The 16,415-nt window shown below is 42.8% G+C and overlaps 3 protein-coding genes across 3 annotated transcripts in view; all 3 read left to right on the plus strand.

The window, feature by feature from the left end:
* Positions 1 to 4,191, plus strand: part of LOC310792584 (profilin-2-like) — a 5,328-nt gene extending 1,137 nt beyond the window's left edge. Inside the window, exons 3-4 of the mRNA XM_083654293.1 lie at positions 2,469 to 2,658; positions 3,644 to 4,191. Coding sequence (XP_083510419.1) covers positions 2,469 to 2,658; positions 3,644 to 3,741 — 288 coding nt within the window. The 3' untranslated portion in view covers positions 3,742 to 4,191. The remainder of the gene's footprint in view (positions 1 to 2,468; positions 2,659 to 3,643) is intronic.
* A 3,974-nt stretch (positions 4,192 to 8,165) lies between these two features.
* mt2 (metallothionein 2) lies at positions 8,166 to 9,174 on the plus strand. Its single transcript, XM_083654608.1, has 3 exons — positions 8,166 to 8,322; positions 8,423 to 8,488; positions 8,950 to 9,174. Exons 1-3 carry the CDS (start codon positions 8,298 to 8,300, stop codon positions 9,039 to 9,041), a joined length of 183 nt encoding a protein of 60 aa, XP_083510734.1. The 5' UTR covers positions 8,166 to 8,297; the 3' UTR covers positions 9,042 to 9,174.
* A 1,314-nt stretch (positions 9,175 to 10,488) lies between these two features.
* Positions 10,489 to 12,392, plus strand: steep1 (STING1 ER exit protein 1). The gene is made up of 2 exons (XM_083654358.1): positions 10,489 to 10,911; positions 11,490 to 12,392. Exons 1-2 carry the CDS (start codon positions 10,597 to 10,599, stop codon positions 11,853 to 11,855), a joined length of 681 nt encoding a protein of 226 aa, XP_083510484.1. The 5' UTR covers positions 10,489 to 10,596; the 3' UTR covers positions 11,856 to 12,392.
* The last annotated feature ends 4,023 nt before the right edge of the window (positions 12,393 to 16,415 follow it).

Raw genomic sequence — 16,415 nt, forward strand, 5'->3', positions numbered from 1 at the left:
AATTAAAAGAAGAAGAGAAAATATTTTGAGTGCTAAAAACTAGCAAAGATAACGCTAGCACTTGCCCTAGCACTTGCACTGGGCGTAAGATATGGCCCAATAACTGTGTATGCAATGTGAATGAATTCTTTGTGTTTGATCATTATGTCAACATTGTTTGGGCAAGGGCGTTAAGATAGAATAATGGGTAAAGAGACGCTGAACCCCTATCCCTGCAAAATCTTCAGTTGATTTCAATCTGAGAGTATAGATATCGACTATCGGTTTGTGTAAGTCCACACCCATCAGAGTTAATTGGTAACAACAACAAAACATTTTTTTTATTATTATTATTTTTAAAAAATCAGATTTTCGCCCCATTTTCTCCCCAATTGTACTTGGCCAATTTCCCCCTGCTGCCCCGGTTGCTGCTCCACCCCCTCTGCTGATCTGGGGAGAGCCGTAGACTAGCACCATGCTTCCTCTGCGCAGCTGCCAGCCGGGAGATTCACCGGCAAGACGTAGCACGTTCACACTATTCCCACCAGTTCCCTTCCGCCCCAAACAGGCGCCCCGACCGACCAGAGGAGGCGCTAGTGCAGCTACCAGGACACATACCCTCGATCTGGCTTCCCACCTGCAGACACAGCCAATCGTGCCTGTAAGGACGCCCAATCAAGCCGGAGGTAACATGAGGGCGCGAACCTGTGACCCTCGTGTTGGTACGCACTGCAGGGAATCTACTGCTACACTAACCGGACGCCCAAAATAAATAAAAAATAAATCAATAAATCAATAAAAACATAATAAAATAAAATAAAATAAAATAAAATAAAATAAAATAAAATAAAATAAAATAAAATACAAATCTTGTTAGCACTGGAAAATTTGCTGTGAATCCCTGTGTGAGAGCAGCCATGTTAACTGTCAGACCACTTTACAGGACAGGCTGCTATTTTGAGCCCTTTAGGCCTTTTACGACAAGCCATGACTGGAATGTGGATGAACCGAAGAGATAGGAGGAGAGAGAAGACTGACAGCCTCAGGGACGTTTGCGGATGTGTTTTGTAGTTCAGACGGACACTGTGCACATCTCTCAAGACAGACGCGTTGGCGTTGGCGTTTACAAATGCTCCCGCCTACCCATCTGTACTTTGCAGCTCTCAAAGTTGGTCAAATAATGCAGGATGTCCGGTCAAAATAAGGTGGAATATCTGCTCATTTCCCCCAATCACCTTCCTTGGTTATGTTTCCGAGATTCCGTGATTGGTCGAATACCATCAAACTTTTTTTTTTGTCCTTTTCTTTGGAAGATTGTGAGCAGTTTCATGTAGGAACTCTTTTCTTTTGCAGTCTCATGTAGGAACTAGCCAGCAGCTAGCGGGTGTAGTTCGGTCAAAAGAAAATAGTTCCTCCATGAAACTGCTCATAACAAGGTCTGTGGATTATCTTGAGTAACGGGCTCATGATTTCTGGAAAGAGATGTTTGCTGTTGAGTTGATCAAATGCATTTCTTTAGCACTTTGAGTGCCACAAGCCGAGTGCCATCCAGTTCCATTGTATTGGAGAGAAGGCAGAAACTCTGCGGCCGATATCTCCAAAACTCAGGCAACTATCACAAAACGATATAGATGAATAAATAGCACTACAGGTGAGAGAGAATATATGTATTTTGGATTTTAGGGTGAGCTGTTCCTTTAAAGGTTGAGAATAAAAGTGTGGCATCCTTGTATCCTTGTAGGTTATACAGTAAAGGGCTTGGTGGTCCACTTGTATCCTTGTAGGTTATACAGTAAAGGGCTTGGTGGTCCACTTGTATCCTTGTAGGTTATACAGTAAAGGACTTGGTGGTCCACTTGTATCCTTGTAGGTTATACAGTAAAGGACCTGGTGGTCCACTTGTATCCTTGTAGGTTATACAGTAAAGGACCTGGTGGTCCACTTGTATCCTTGTAAAGGGTTTGGTGGTCCACTTGTATTCCCTGTGATTGCTTTCTTTTAAATTTGTGTGACATTTCACCCAAAAATGAAAATGTTGTCATCATCTACTCATGGTCAATGGTCACTGGTTTTCTCTCAAGTTGTGTTTCGACCTGCATGAGGGTGAGTAGGGTGACTTCAGGTTATACGGGACACTTTTTGAATGTCCGCCTTGTGGAAGCTTTCTTGTGATGTCACACCAATGAGGGCATGAAGCTTACTTGTGATGTCACGGGCATGAAGGCATGAAGCTCTCTTGTGATGTCACTCCAATGAGGGCATGCAATTTTGATTGTGTCGTTTCACAGGTAGGGCTCAGCAAAAAAAAGTTTTTATTTTCACTCATCAGGCATGAAAATATACCCTGTATAGTTAAAGTGTCCCATAATACCTTATGTCCCATGTAACCTGAAGTCACCTTAGATGATGACAGAATTTTAATTTTTGGGTGAACTGTTCCTTTGAAATTGCAGGATTTTCATGAGCTTGTGGCATTGTTTCCTACGCAGGCCGACGAGGTGAAAGTCCTGATCAGTTCTGACCGGGGGTCTCTGTTCACGAATGGGCCGAAAGTGGGCGGAGTCAAGTGCACGATGGTGCGCGACTACTATACTGAAGACGGTACCATGCACATGAAAACCTTCAAAACTCCACCGGATAACGAAACCTATTGCATTTTTATCGCCAAAACCAACACGGGTAAGAAGTGCAACACACACTCGTGATATTGTGTTCATAATACTATCATGAGAATATTGTGTAAATAATCTTTCCGTTGTCGCTTTGTCTCCCTCCCCTAATGCTCCACACACACACACACACACACACACACACACACACACACACACACACACACACACACACACACACACACACACACACACACACACACACACACACACACACACACACACACACACACACACACACACACACACACACGTGTGTTTGGGTCCAAAGTGTTCCCTAGCAACAGAATTCCAGTGAAACCGTCCTATAGATATTGCAATAATATCGTTATTGTGAATGATTTTGGCCAGGATAATCGTGTAGTGAAAATCTGATATCGTGACAGCCATAAGACAAATACACATTCACATACACGCAATGACGTATCGATATATATTCCTTTCTAGTGTCCCTCGCTGCCTTGCATGCTGCGCATGCTCGCCGGCAGCGTGGGCTCGCCCGCTCAACTGGCGGCGCTCATTTCTGCCGTGCCTCGGTGGTTTGCCATTTTTTTTAAGTCTAGCCCTATTTGCTATACTTACCAATGATGGTGTTGAGGTGGTAGAGTTCTTCCTCAGCACAAGCCATGCTGTTCCTCATAGTGGGGTCACACTCCTCCTGTATGTGCACGCTGATTCTCTTGCCTATGGACTTCTCCTCCTACACACCTGAAGAAACAGAAGGTGTACATTAGCTTCTATTGTCGAGCTCTACCAAGCTGAAATATCACCGAAACATAGGCTTCTCTTTTGTATGAACTGCATAAACAAGCACAGATGCACCAGGAGGCAGAGAATGCAGATATTTTGAATGTATTATTCCACCCATATCAACCTCCACTGTCAAATTGCATTATCAATGTTTTAATTTTACACCTTCTCTCTCTCTCTCGCTCTCTCTCTCTGCCAATTTCAACCATCTCTGCCCCCCTCCCTCTCTCTCTCTCTCTATCTAGCTCTTGTCTTTGCGAAAGCCAAGCCAAACGTTCACGGAGGAAACCTGGTCAAGAGGGTCATGTACGTGGCTGATTACCTGAAAAGTCTAAATTATTAAAACGGCACCAAACAAGAATGACTGCAGCTAACTGTCTGAGTGGAAATGTTCCAATTTCAAAAACATTGTTTCTCGTGTTCTCACAGCATCTTAGTAAGTTGGTATATTGATGTTTTATGTGTTGCTTATCACGCCATATTTACTTTTATCTTTTTTTTTCATCTTTTCAAGATAATAGATGAGAGTATCGTGTATTATTTATGTGTATGAGAATGGTCACCTCTACTGATATGATACTGTTATGTTTAACAGTACTTTTGTCAAAGCACCTAATTTCTGTATATTGTTCTGACAAACCCATCAAATAAAGACCTGCCACCACATCCATAGAGAGAGAGAGAGAGAGAGAGAGAGAGAGAGAGAGAGAGAGAGAGAGAGAGAGAGAGAGAGAGAGAGAGAGTATAGAGGTGACACCGTGGAAAAAGTGCAGAATTTCTTAATTGAATAAAAGTAGAAACACACTGGTAGTGAAAGACAGAGGAGAAAGTAAACAGCGCTGAGACGAGACAGCAGAGGGCAACATCTCACTTCCACGTTCTTCTTCTCTGATTTCCACTGTTTCCTCTCCTACAGTATATGTCCTCTGCAGCTACATAGTCAGCTCAACAGTCATGTGACACATTCATATTCAACATTCTGTTCATATTCTGCAATGAGATTTAGATTATTAGCCATAATGTCGCGTAACCACCCAAGGTAGACTTACCACAGGCGAGCTAGGTGTGAAAAGATGGTATACAGTATGTTCCTGTAGAAGCCACAAGGCTCTATAAGTGTCTTTTAGTCATTTATAAAGCCCTAACCTGACAAGCGTCCTTCAAATCTGTCCTCGCTTCTCAGTTTCAATGATACAAGTTGTCGAACACGCTCACGCGTCAGGACACTCTAAAAATGGAGCGATTGGTCTCTTTAGAGTCATTTAGACTAGAGTGCCCCTTGATGGTACCCTGCTTGGGGAGTGCTCTTGTTTTACATCATGTGCCTTTATCATCTTGTTTTGATTGTCTATATTTGTCTGTTTGTAATTTTGTAACTTTTATAAATGTTTTATTGTAACTCATTCACCCCTGTATAAGTAAAGGTATAAAAAGAAAGAAAGATAACATTGTGAAATTCTCTTTTGAAATTCGAACCCAAGGTGATGTCACGTAAGTGTTGAGCTCTATGGACCCGCCTTCTGTCACACCCCATTTACACCTGTTTTTTTTAAATGTGAGCTGTATCCGGATAAGTTATCTGGATGTTATCTGGATAAGGAAAAATTCATGTTAATGCATGCGTGATCAGGATGTGATCAGATCTGCCTGACCACATCTGGAGGTAGTCTGGCTCACATTGTGTCCAGATCTCTTTCATCCTATTTACGCCTGTTTTTTTAAATGCGACCATTATCCAGATAACGTATCTGGATACAGGTCGCATTTAAAAACCAGATGTAAATGTCACAGCCCCTTCAAATCAACAGACAAACCAAAGCAAGATGCTTCCACCAGGCAGCTGTAGTCCATAAAATTAAACTGGAAAATAAATATCGATTTTACACAATTATGGCTTATGGCTTCGTCTTTACTGTTCTAGGCTCAGAGAGAGATGCTGGGAAATGAATGTGTAAACGTGGATTCGAGTGTGTTTTTATTACATGACAACACCATTGATTGTAATATAGGTCAGTGGACAACACATAAACAATTTGTAATGGACATATCAAATCAAACACTGGAAAGTGTAGAATATGTGACTTTTAAGTTTACACATGACAATTCAAATAACGTTTTAGTGATAAAGGGCATTTTGAGAGACGCATGACATGAGGGTCCACACAGAGAGAAACCCCATTTTGTTCAACCTGTTGGAAAAGTTTTTTTTTTTTTTTTTTTTTGGATGAACACTGATAAACTGAGGTGTAAGCACATACCTTCTCCATTAGGTGGAATCTCTTTCACAAGCTGCTGCTGTCTTTTTAAGTTGGTCAAAAGTTTTGACATCTGTTCAGTCATATGGAAGTGATTATAGTTGAGTTTATTAGTTGTAGCCGATGCCTGTTTTGAAGCTGTTTGAAGTGATCGAATAGTAACTTATTTCCACTAAAGGTAGGCTACACGATGTTAGTTTATCTCATTTAAGGTGCTAAAGCTAATGATGCTTGCCAGCTAGGTTTTGCTATGCTGATTTTTTATGAGAGGAGCTGTCGAGAGAAGCACAATCGTTGACAATGCACGTAATCTTTGACATATTTCTAACCTGGAGGATACAGGTCCAGATTGCTCCCTGTCATCTGCAGTGTGTAAGGGTCGGTCCTCTGGCCCGTCCTGGTTACCCTCAGTGGTTCCCAACCTGGGGGAGATGATAGGACAGGACAGGATAGGATAGGGTGAGCAGATCCCAACAAACCAAATGTAGGACAAAGAGTATGTTTGTGTGGGACAACGTGGGACACGGTACCAATGCTGAGTACGGTACGAATGAAATGATTATTTTCATTATCAATTAATCTGTTGTTGATTATTTTCAACTAATCGGTTAGTCTTTTGGTCTCTATGAAATGTCATAAAATGGCCAAACAAAAAAGTGTATCACTTTTCCCCCAAAGTTCAAGGTGACATCCTCAAATGTTTTCTTTTGTCCCGACCAACAGTCCAAACCCAAAGATAATCAGTTTACTGTCATAGAAGACTAAAGACACTGGAATGAGGTCATTTTAGTTTTTCTTTTTCTCACGATAATTTCAGTTCTTCTTTTTGTTAAAAAATTAGCCTGGTCAGTTATAGTTGACTAATGTATAATGTAAACTTGTCACTGTGGTTACATAACTGATGAGGAACTTGGATTCAGAAATCAGCCAGGGAAAGGAGGGGGTAGCTACCGAAGCCAAAAACGTTCGGGATCCATTACATTACAGCAGAGGTGCCCAAATTATTCTTTCCTATGAAGGACCAGAATTAATCTGGATTGATGGCCGTGGGCCAAAAATAAATGTGGATGTTATGTGAAATGACATCCAAAGACTCTTGCACACCTGAGAATTGTGGCAGATGCGTAGGTGGAGAAGATGCACTTAGAAGAGGAAGGGACACCCGCACACTGTCTTCACTTGCTCAAACAGGAGTTTGATATACAACGTTTCAGTAGGCTACAAGACCTTTTTCAATATTTCAATATTTTCATACTTGAAAAAGGTCTTGTACCGGAAACGTTGTATATTAAACTGCTGTTTGAGCAAGTGAAGACAGTGTGCATGTGAAATTACATTAAATTAAATTATATTTTGTAATTGACATTCTAAATCTAAAAGTTATGCTATAGTTTCATAGTAAAACTCGTCAAAAAGCATCATCAAGCTAGCTTTAAAAAATAAGCCTGCCACAGCCTCTGAAAGACAGTAATATCAAAATATAATAGGCTATTTTCCAGCCCATAACCTGCACACGATTCTATTCTGTATTCCATAGTTTCCTGATGACAATGACTCAGCTCATGACATAATGTCATTACTCTCTGATAGTCTGACTAGTGGAAAATCACCCAAGGTTCGCTGGTCAAGCGGTCGGATATGTGGCACAGTGGCGGGCGCAAAAATGACTGTTGCTGCCTTCACGTGCTCATCACAAGCTCCGATTTCCGAGCACCCTGGTTGTAATAGGCCTAGTAGGAACCGTGAAGGAAGCATTCAAGCGTGTCTGCACTCTGCACTTGAATGCAGCATATTGTCATACAAGCCAAGCTTTACTTACTTTCGGTTGCTCACGAGCGCTTGGTGTAGCGGCCGAGTGCAGAGACGGGGCGGGGGAGGAGGGGGGGCTGTCCCGGAAGAGAGCGTGTGCACCACATCCACGGTGTGTAGTGTGCAAACAGTGACAGAGAGGAATGACTGTTGGTAAAAACAAAAAAGTCCCCGGTTCTTCTGGAAGCATCTGGAATCAGCCTATTAAGCTATAGAGACTGAAAACACTTTATTATCCCTCACGAGATTATAATATGAATTTCAACAGGCCATTTTATTTCCCTGCAGACCACAATTAGGCTATCGCGACCTATATAATAACCGATAACCTACGTTTATTTCGTAAATATTTGCAACCAATCGGTGTGTTCTGTTAACCTGTGTTAACCTGTGTTAACCAGTGTTAACCAGTAACCTGTGTTAACCAGTTAACCAGGTAATCTTGTTTTCCCCATAAAAGTGTCAAGAATTAGGAACTCCTGTGTGTGTGTGTGTGTGTGTGTGTGTGTGTGTGTGTGTGTGTGTGTGTGTGTGTGTGTGTGTGTGTGTGTGTGTGTGGGGGGGGGGGGGGGGGTCGTATCTAATTTGCATGACAAAAACGCCAACTCCACACTGGGAATGTGCGCTCCCTCCTCCTGCTCGTGCCTCAGGTCGTGTGCACAAGCCGCTTGTAATCAGCGACGTGAGCGCCTGACCGTTTGCACCCGGTCCCGTTTCCTCGATCGCTCTATAAAACGAGCCTCTCCCTCCACCGATAGACAACAACACACTCGAGACAGACTCACCACACACCGGCTTCCTCTCTCAAGACAGACGACGACACACCTGCTGAAACATGGACCCTTGCGACTGCGCCAAGAGTGAGTTTTATCTCTAGTTTGTTTGTTTGTAGCTGTGGTTTAGTTTGTTTGTGATGTGGACTGGAGAACTGACCTTTGTACTTGTTTTTGTCGTTTCTAGCTGGAAGCTGCAAATGCGGCGCATCCTGCACCTGCACTAACTGCGCATGCACCACCTGCAAGAAAAGTAGGTTTTGGCACATTTTTCATGCTGTGTTTTTTTAGCCTACTGGATAATTGCTTTCTGACATCTCATGGTAACCCGCAGATGGTCTGGAAGTGGAGCCTAATCCACTTAGTCTCATGTTGTTGCCCTTTAGTCGTCCATCAACCTGGGTTTAAAGAAGACTCCTGTCTCCCCTGTCAGCATTATGTCAAACTTAACAATAGCCAATACAAAACTTTGGATAGCCTACCAAGTGACATTGAAATGTCTTGGCCTCAAAATTGTAAACATAGGTGTAACTGACCTCATTCCCTGGTAGGCCTATTGTGCATGCTGACTCATTGGACTGGACACCTAAATGCAGTGGGACCATTATTAGTTACACCTGTGTTTACCCTGCCATGACCAAAATGCCTGCTATGAAAAGTACACTCTTCAGTGACATCACTGACTGGAGGTTGATTGTGTCTCTCTCTGTGCAGGCTGCTGCACATGCTGCCCAAAAGACTGCCAGAAGTGTGCCTCCGGCTGCGTGTGCAAAGATGGGAAGACGTGCGACACCGGCTGCTGTTAGTGAGGCCTGCCTGCCTTCATGACGCAACCCGACTGCTGTCAATGAAGATGCCCTTATTGCAATTGCAACTGTCCTTAGAGTAGATGTTTTTGTACTTTATTTCAATGTGAAAATAAAAACTGATTTTCCTCTATGATGTGTGCTTGGAACTTCTTGGAAAAAGTTAAAGTATTTGGACTCTTTGCACTCTTGACAACCCTGTCTCCTTTCCAGGTTAACCCAATATATCAGATACTATTTAAAAAGAGAAATTTGGTTACCAACTTAATTAATTTAAATTGTGAAGTGGGAATAAGACAATGCTGTGACCAGTGAGCACCCAACTCCAGTTTTGAATTTGTGTAGGTTAAACTGGATACAAGAGCAAAATGAACACCCAAATGGATAGTCAGAGAGCCCACCCACTAGTTAACTTTAATGACAGCAGTTTTGAAGATGGTGGATGAGTCCATTTGGGTGATGGCTAACTTCACTGATCTAAACCACTGCCTGTTTTTGACAATGCAAATGGTCCATAATCTGAATTTCCAATCAAATGACAGGCCTTGATCAGCTAAATTAAAACATTGTACTTTAAAATGTCATCAAACCTGCACTTAACTGAACACATAAACACGTGTGTGTGTATAAACAGTCTGGCATTGCCTGACATTGAATCAGTTTATCAAGCTGGGGCCTATGGTAGAGAGAACTAGTTTGTAGCAACAAAAATTAAGTGTCCCATTAGGATGAGTAATGTTTTAGGGTGCCACCACAGAAGAAATGATACTTGAAGTTGAAGTAACCTCGCGTCACCTTAATGTGAAGAGTTCATGTGCCCCTCTGTTCATACATTAGGACAAAACGAAGCATGGAAGGTGGCTTAACAGGTGTTTAAGGCAGCAGCTTTGGTTTGAATCTGGCCCTTGCCTCTGCTGCATGTCATCCACTCTCCCTGCTCTGTCATGTTTACCACAATATTAGCCTCTGCTTCAGGAGGAAGAATGACTGAGTCTAGCGTTGAGGCTACCACAATAAAAGTGTATGAAGGTTACAGTAGCAGGGTTTTGATGGGGAGGTTGCTGGTTCAAATCCAGTGAACAGCAGGGAAAGTCAAGTCTAATTGTGTTAGACAGTTGGTGTTCAGGCCTGGCTTGCTGCAAGGTGTCTGAAGGTCAGTCTCTGACTCTCTCTGAAACTGATCCATCCTGGGTCTAATTTCACTGTGATCCAGAGGACCAGGATGAAATCAATATAATACGCCATGGGCGGATGGGCCTACTTACAGTGAGTATTATTATGAAATGTTGAGGCAGAGGAGTTTTCATGAACAGACCAGTGATGCTAGCTAATTAGTCTCGTTTGCCAGACTCTCCCAGCAACCAGGCGGAACGAAAAAGCGACATCTTTTGTTTCTGGTAGGAACCGTCCCGGTGACGTACACGGGAAGTATTTTTTTCGTTTTTGTGTTGACGAACAAATTTGAAGTTGGCAAGTCTTCCCGTGATTCATTAGAAGCAAAAAAAACGAAAAACATTTAACAGCCTAGCATTAACTGATATTAAGTGGCTAAATCATGCCGAAGGTCGTCTCTAGAAGCGTGGTGTGCTCGGACACCAGAGACAGAGAGGAGTACGACGACGGAGAGAAACCGCTTCACGTCTACTACTGCCTGTGCGGCCAGATGGTGTTGGTGCTGGACTGCCAGGTGGAGAAGCTGCCCATGAGGCCTCGGGACAAGTCCCGGGTGATCGACGCGGGCAAACATGCCCACAAGTTCTGCAACGTGGAGGAGGACGAGACCGTTTACATCAAGAGAGCCGAGGGCATCGAGAGGCAGTACCGCAAGAAGTGCGGAAAGTGCGGCCTGCTACTCTTCTACCAGCACCAGGTGAGCTGATCCTCACGTTACTGTAGTACCCGAGGAACGTTATTTTTGTGAATGTTATGGTAGTATTTTGAGTATTTTGAGTTCACCTACGTTTTTATTGAAGTATTGTAGTTACTTCACTGCAGTTTAAATCACAGCCAACGTTAAGCCTCTAGCCTAGATGATGAAGATGATATTTTTGGCCAGCTGTGGAGCCATTCACTCTGAACTGTCAAGTCAGTCAGCAAAGAAGAAAATAGTAATCTGACTGGCAGTGAACTTTATTTTCTAATTTCTTATTTTTTTCAACTAAAAGAATTAAGTTTTAACTCTGGCCTCATCATTTTAGAATCACATGGGAAAGATCATACTTTACTTTTTTAAACAGTAACTTTTACTGTACTTTTTTTTTTTTTTTACACCAGTACATTTACTTCTCCTTAAGTAAAACTAGAAATATTGTGTGTTTTGTGCGCTCGTTTCATTTCTAGCGTGCCTCGCAGACAGTACATGTGCTCAACCCCTCGCCTTATTATAGATATCAGCAAACGGTACTTCTACTTGAGTAGGACATTGTTGTTCTCTCTCCACCCCTGCAGGTGAAGAACACCCCGGTCACCTTCATCATGGACGAAGCCGTGGTCAAGTTCGGACAGGGCTTCGGCAACACCAGCGTCTACAGCCAGAAGCCACCCGAGGCTCCCAAGAAGGTCCGCGTCATGATGACCAAGCGCACCAAAGACATGGGCAAGTTCAGCTCGGTCACCGTCTCCACCATCGACGAGGAGGAGGAGGAGATTGAGGCCCGGGAGGTGGCCGACTCGTACGCCCAGAATGCCAAAGTGATCGAGAAGCAGCTGGAGAGGAAGGGCATGAGCAAGAAGAGGCTGCAGGAGCTGGCTGAGCTGGAGGAGGTCAAGAAGGCCAAGATGAAGGGCACGCTCATCGATAACCAGTTCAAGTAGAGCTGGGACTGAGGGAGTGGTGGACTCTCACTGAGGGACTCCCAAAACACATTTTGTGACTCTTGTCCTGCGGAGATCCACCATCGTGGAGCCTGGAACTCAGCTGGGGTCCTCATCTGTGCAGGCGGAACTCAGCTGGGTCCTGATCTGTGCAGTGGGGGCCAGCTAAGAGCTTTTCTTTAGGTGGTCAGCTTGGGACCAGCAGCTTCTCTGGGACCAGCAGTTTGTCTGTGGTGGCATTTGCTCAGTGGCACCTCCAGCCCATTTAGAAAGGACAACTTAGATAGAGTTTTGACCGATTAAAAGGGTGTGTGTGTGTGTGTGTGTGTGTGTGTGTGTGTGTGTGTGTCTCTCTGTGTGTCTCTGTGTGTGTGTCTGTGCGTGTGTGTGTCTGTGTGTCATTGTGAATGGTGGAGCTGGGGTCAGGCAGAATTATTAGTTTGATTATTTACGTGACAACATTGATCTTTAAAGCTGATGGGTTTTTATTATTTTTTTGTTTTTATACCAAAATTGTGGATAAAATAAACCGGCTGAAATCAACTGTGGTGTTTTCTTCTACAAATGATGCTCGGTGTAGTCTTCACTGACTAGAAAACGATACGTTCGGACCATATTATCTTGCCCATCAAACACACAGCAATTATGTTGCAAGTGTTAAATCTCCCTCAGGCGTTCAAGGGAAACGTAGAAGAGATTCAGACGGATATGAAAGTTGAAAGTTTTTCAAATCACGAGAGACAGGTTTTGTAACTATATTCCGATTCATGAATTTGATACTAGAATATTCATGTCATGAAATGGTCTAATTTGTACAGTGAGAGTTTCACTCATTGTCTTGTGTTTCTGTGTCAGTCATTCATGACAGAGAACATTGGTTAATGTAGCCGGGTGTGTCCAATTGGCAGGTCAGGCTCTAAAAGTGGGTCAGAAAACAAGAGATTGTAGGCTTTTCATTCTTTATTATAACATTTTATCAAAATATTTACGGGCTATACAAAAATGCAATTAGAAAATGTATTGTACAGAATACTAATTATACTGTACTTGTAGCCTGTGTATAAGGTTATTAAAAAAGGTACAGGACGGACAAACCCAGTTTTAATTTGTTACAATGCACCAGTGCATGCACATACGGATTAGACACACATGCTTAGAGGCGCAGTGAAATTTGTCCTCAACCTTTTCCCATCCTGGCTCGTCCTTCTCCACAGGCTGGCCAGGAGCAGTGGGTAGCTGCAGTTAAGCGCCCGGGGACCAACTTCTTCCAACCGCCACTGGTCAGGCAAGAAGCAACGATCTTCTTACGTGTTTTTAGTGGGGGTCCATATTGATGTTCTATAGAGGAACCACAGGGGAGAACATGCAAACTCCACAGAAAGGCCCTTTTCACGAGATAGCCCACCTAGGGGTACAAGGCACCGAATGCATGGGGAGACACACCCCCAGTGCCCCCAGGTCTGCTGTTAGGCGAGAGTGCGAGGCAAGAACACTACCACCGTGTTACAGGTAAACATCACTGGCATACTGTAGGTAGGCAATGATGGACTAAAAGACTCTCCATTGAAATTCTTTATACAATACAAATAGTGATAAAATAATTGTTTTTGTCCAAACACTCCTCTTCCTCATTGCATCTTGCCTGACCACACGTCTCCTGTCCCATGAATCACAAACACTGAGGAGAAATGAAACTGCTCAGTTCTGTGGGCTGGATCCAAGCCAACAGTCTGCTGCTGCTTTATGTGGTTGAGTAGAATACAAACCCCCATAGCTACGTGATTATTAACATGTACATCTGTTCTGTCCGTTATACAAGAGATTGTTTACTACAGAAATGAAACTTGTGGGTTCAGCGTAGGTTGAGCTCAGGTTGAGCGTTGCTTCGGCGTATAGTGTGAACGTTGGCTAAGGCATGTCCGGGCGACAAGTAAACTTGTTTGTCAGACAACTGAAATGCTTTATCAGATGCCTGCAGTATTGTCCTATGTTGGAGTGAAACCATAGAGTGAAACATATAGTATGATTGGGGGAACGTGTTGGCTTGTCAATGATTTGGACAAGCAACTTCTGATTATCCTGGATCTGTTTTTATGTGTCCTTACCAGAAAAGTTAATGGCAAGCTCTGAACATCTTTGCAATTACTATTTAGTCAACCTGCAATTTGCTGCAGTTTGACAGCAATTTATTTGTAAGCTAGTAAATAAATGTTCTTTTCAGACTTTGTGGTCTTATTATAGAGTCTATGGGCGAGAGAAGATGAGCGAACTGGAGGGAAACCTTTCAATATTGATACTGTATTAAGATATATTTAATTTGGTTAGTTAAAAGTCGGCAGGCTACTCAACCGATACCTTCCGTTCTTTTGGAGCAAATATATTACAAATTTGCAGCTTCTGTTCCATTCATCCAAACACTAACTTGCACATTTGGAAATCTGTGAATTCAAATGTAGGACACAGGTGTGTGACTAATATGTTCTGATAAGGTCATTCCCAACATTGAAGTTGTCCGGTGTTTTGCAACAATAACAGCTTCATACATCCGGCCTCTATGTCCAAAGGCTCAAGTTAAAGAGAAGCTCGTGCTGAGGTCAGCTCAATGTCCATAAGCTCCCTGAAACCAGGCTGGAGATCTGTTTCCTGTAGTAAACAATCTCTTGTATAACGGACAGAACAGATGTACATGTTAATATATAATCATGTAGCTATGGCGGTTTTGTATTCTACTCAACCACATAAAGCAGCAGCAGACTGTTGGCCTGGATCCAGCCCACAGAACTGAGCAGTTTCATTTTTCCTCAGCGTTTGTGATTCATGGGACAGGAGGAGACGTGTGGTCAGACAAGACGTAACGAGGAGGAGGAGTGTTTGGACAAAAACAATTATTTTATCACTATTTGTATTGTATAAAGAATTTCAATGGAGACTTTTAGCCCATCATTGCCTACCTACCGTATGCCAGTGATGTTTACCTGTAACACGGTGGTGCACTGTCGCCTCACAGCAACAGAGAGGAATATAGGGAAGGAAGAGAGTCAAGTATTTTCAAATCAAACAACACAAAGGAAGTTGTTTTTCTTACTAATTTAAAAATGGCGAGTCAAAGCTTTTCATCTGAGGTATAGACATCATAGTTTTAGTAAACAGAGATCTAAATGTGAGTCTATTCATTTACTAACTTTCATAGCAGTGAACTCCCTTGACCCCGGTGAGTTTGGTGCCTCAGCCACACACCATAAAGTTGTTATTTCCCATATATCATATGACCTGGTTAACCTGGAGCAGTAAGTAATACTAAACTCGGGGGGGACAGTGGAATGATTCTCAATTCAAGTTATAGTCATTAACAATGTGCAAGCACATAACGAAAGTAGGGGAAGTGCTGCGACACAATACCAACAAGAAAAACAATAGTAACAACATCAACGACAACATAATACAAACTTGGCTGAGGTGGCTTATGTATATGTATCTGAGGTGTTTGTGCAAATAGCATAGTATAGTACAGTGGTTCTCAATTGTTTTCACATGAAGGACCCCCTAAACTGACCAAAATTAGACCACGGACCCCCATTTCATAGGATTTTGTCCCACGGTCCCCCATATGATAATAAGATTGATGCTTTAGAGATGTTTTATTACAGAAAGTGTATAAAACCCATGACCAAAATAGTCATTGTGTTACTTATGAATGGAATTATAATAAATAAATGACCCCCCTTTTGGCTGGGGACCCCCTGGAATCCTCTCGAGGACCCCCATTTGAGAACCACTGGTATAGTAAACATAAACATGAACATCGCACATACAGTAGCAGCCTGTGTGATGGAAAGGGGCAGCAACAGTTGCAAAAACAATACATCTAATATATACTAAGCTCAACAGCTTGAGTATATACACACATGGTATTTGTGCAAATATTCTAGCATAATGGCAGTAGTGCAAGGAGTCATTAGGTGCAAGGACAGGGGGAGGAGGGGATCAAGGGGGGGGGCTCAGTTTGAAGCAGGGAGATGTGGGTGACGGTGGTGGGGAGCAGGGGAGAGTTCAGCGGGTTCGGGTTCAAGAGGATAACAGCCTGGAGGATAAAGCTGTTTACAGCCAAATCCACAACTGTGGAGTGGGTGTGGCTTTGAAGGTCTGGAGCCAGGCTAATTTCTGGAGCCAGGCTAATTTGATCCCATAAAGAGAATAATAAATCACAAATTCACATTTACGTTTATTGGTGCCACTTGTCAAAAAGGTTCAAAAATATAAGAGCCAGATGATGAGCAGGACTCAGCGAAACAAAGTGGAGCTAATGTGCTATAATGATGGCTAGTACACAATGCCCCACATTTGTGACACTTTCGTGTATATAGGCTACCTAACCTCCATTCTATTCTATTCTATTCTATTCTATTCTATTCTATTCTATTCTATTCTATTCTATTCTATTCTATTCTATTCTATTCTGTTTTTTTCTTGGTGTGTGTGTGTGTGTGTGTGTGTGTGTGTGTGTGTGTGTGTGTGTGTGTGTGTGTGTGTGTGTGTGTGTGTGTGTGTGTGTGTGTGTTT

The sequence above is a fragment of the Poromitra crassiceps genome (genome assembly GCF_964638095.1).
Source record: "Poromitra crassiceps genome assembly, chromosome: 18".
Lineage (NCBI taxonomy): Eukaryota > Metazoa > Chordata > Actinopteri > Beryciformes > Melamphaidae > Poromitra > Poromitra crassiceps.

Bases quoted from the DNA above. Each gene is read 5' to 3' on its own strand.
- mt2 (XM_083654608.1), top strand. From the start codon at position 8,298: ATGGACCCTTGCGACTGCGCCAAGA. The intron at 8,323-8,422 runs GTGAGTTTTATC...TGTCGTTTCTAG, and splicing joins CCCTTGCGACTGCGCCAAGA to CTGGAAGCTGCAAATGCGGC. The intron at 8,489-8,949 runs GTAGGTTTTGGC...CTCTCTGTGCAG, and splicing joins ATGCACCACCTGCAAGAAAA to GCTGCTGCACATGCTGCCCA.
- steep1 (XM_083654358.1), top strand. From the start codon at position 10,597: ATGCCGAAGGTCGTCTCTAGAAGCGTGGTGTGCTCGGACACCAGAGAC. The intron at 10,912-11,489 runs GTGAGCTGATCC...CCACCCCTGCAG, and splicing joins TACTCTTCTACCAGCACCAG to GTGAAGAACACCCCGGTCAC.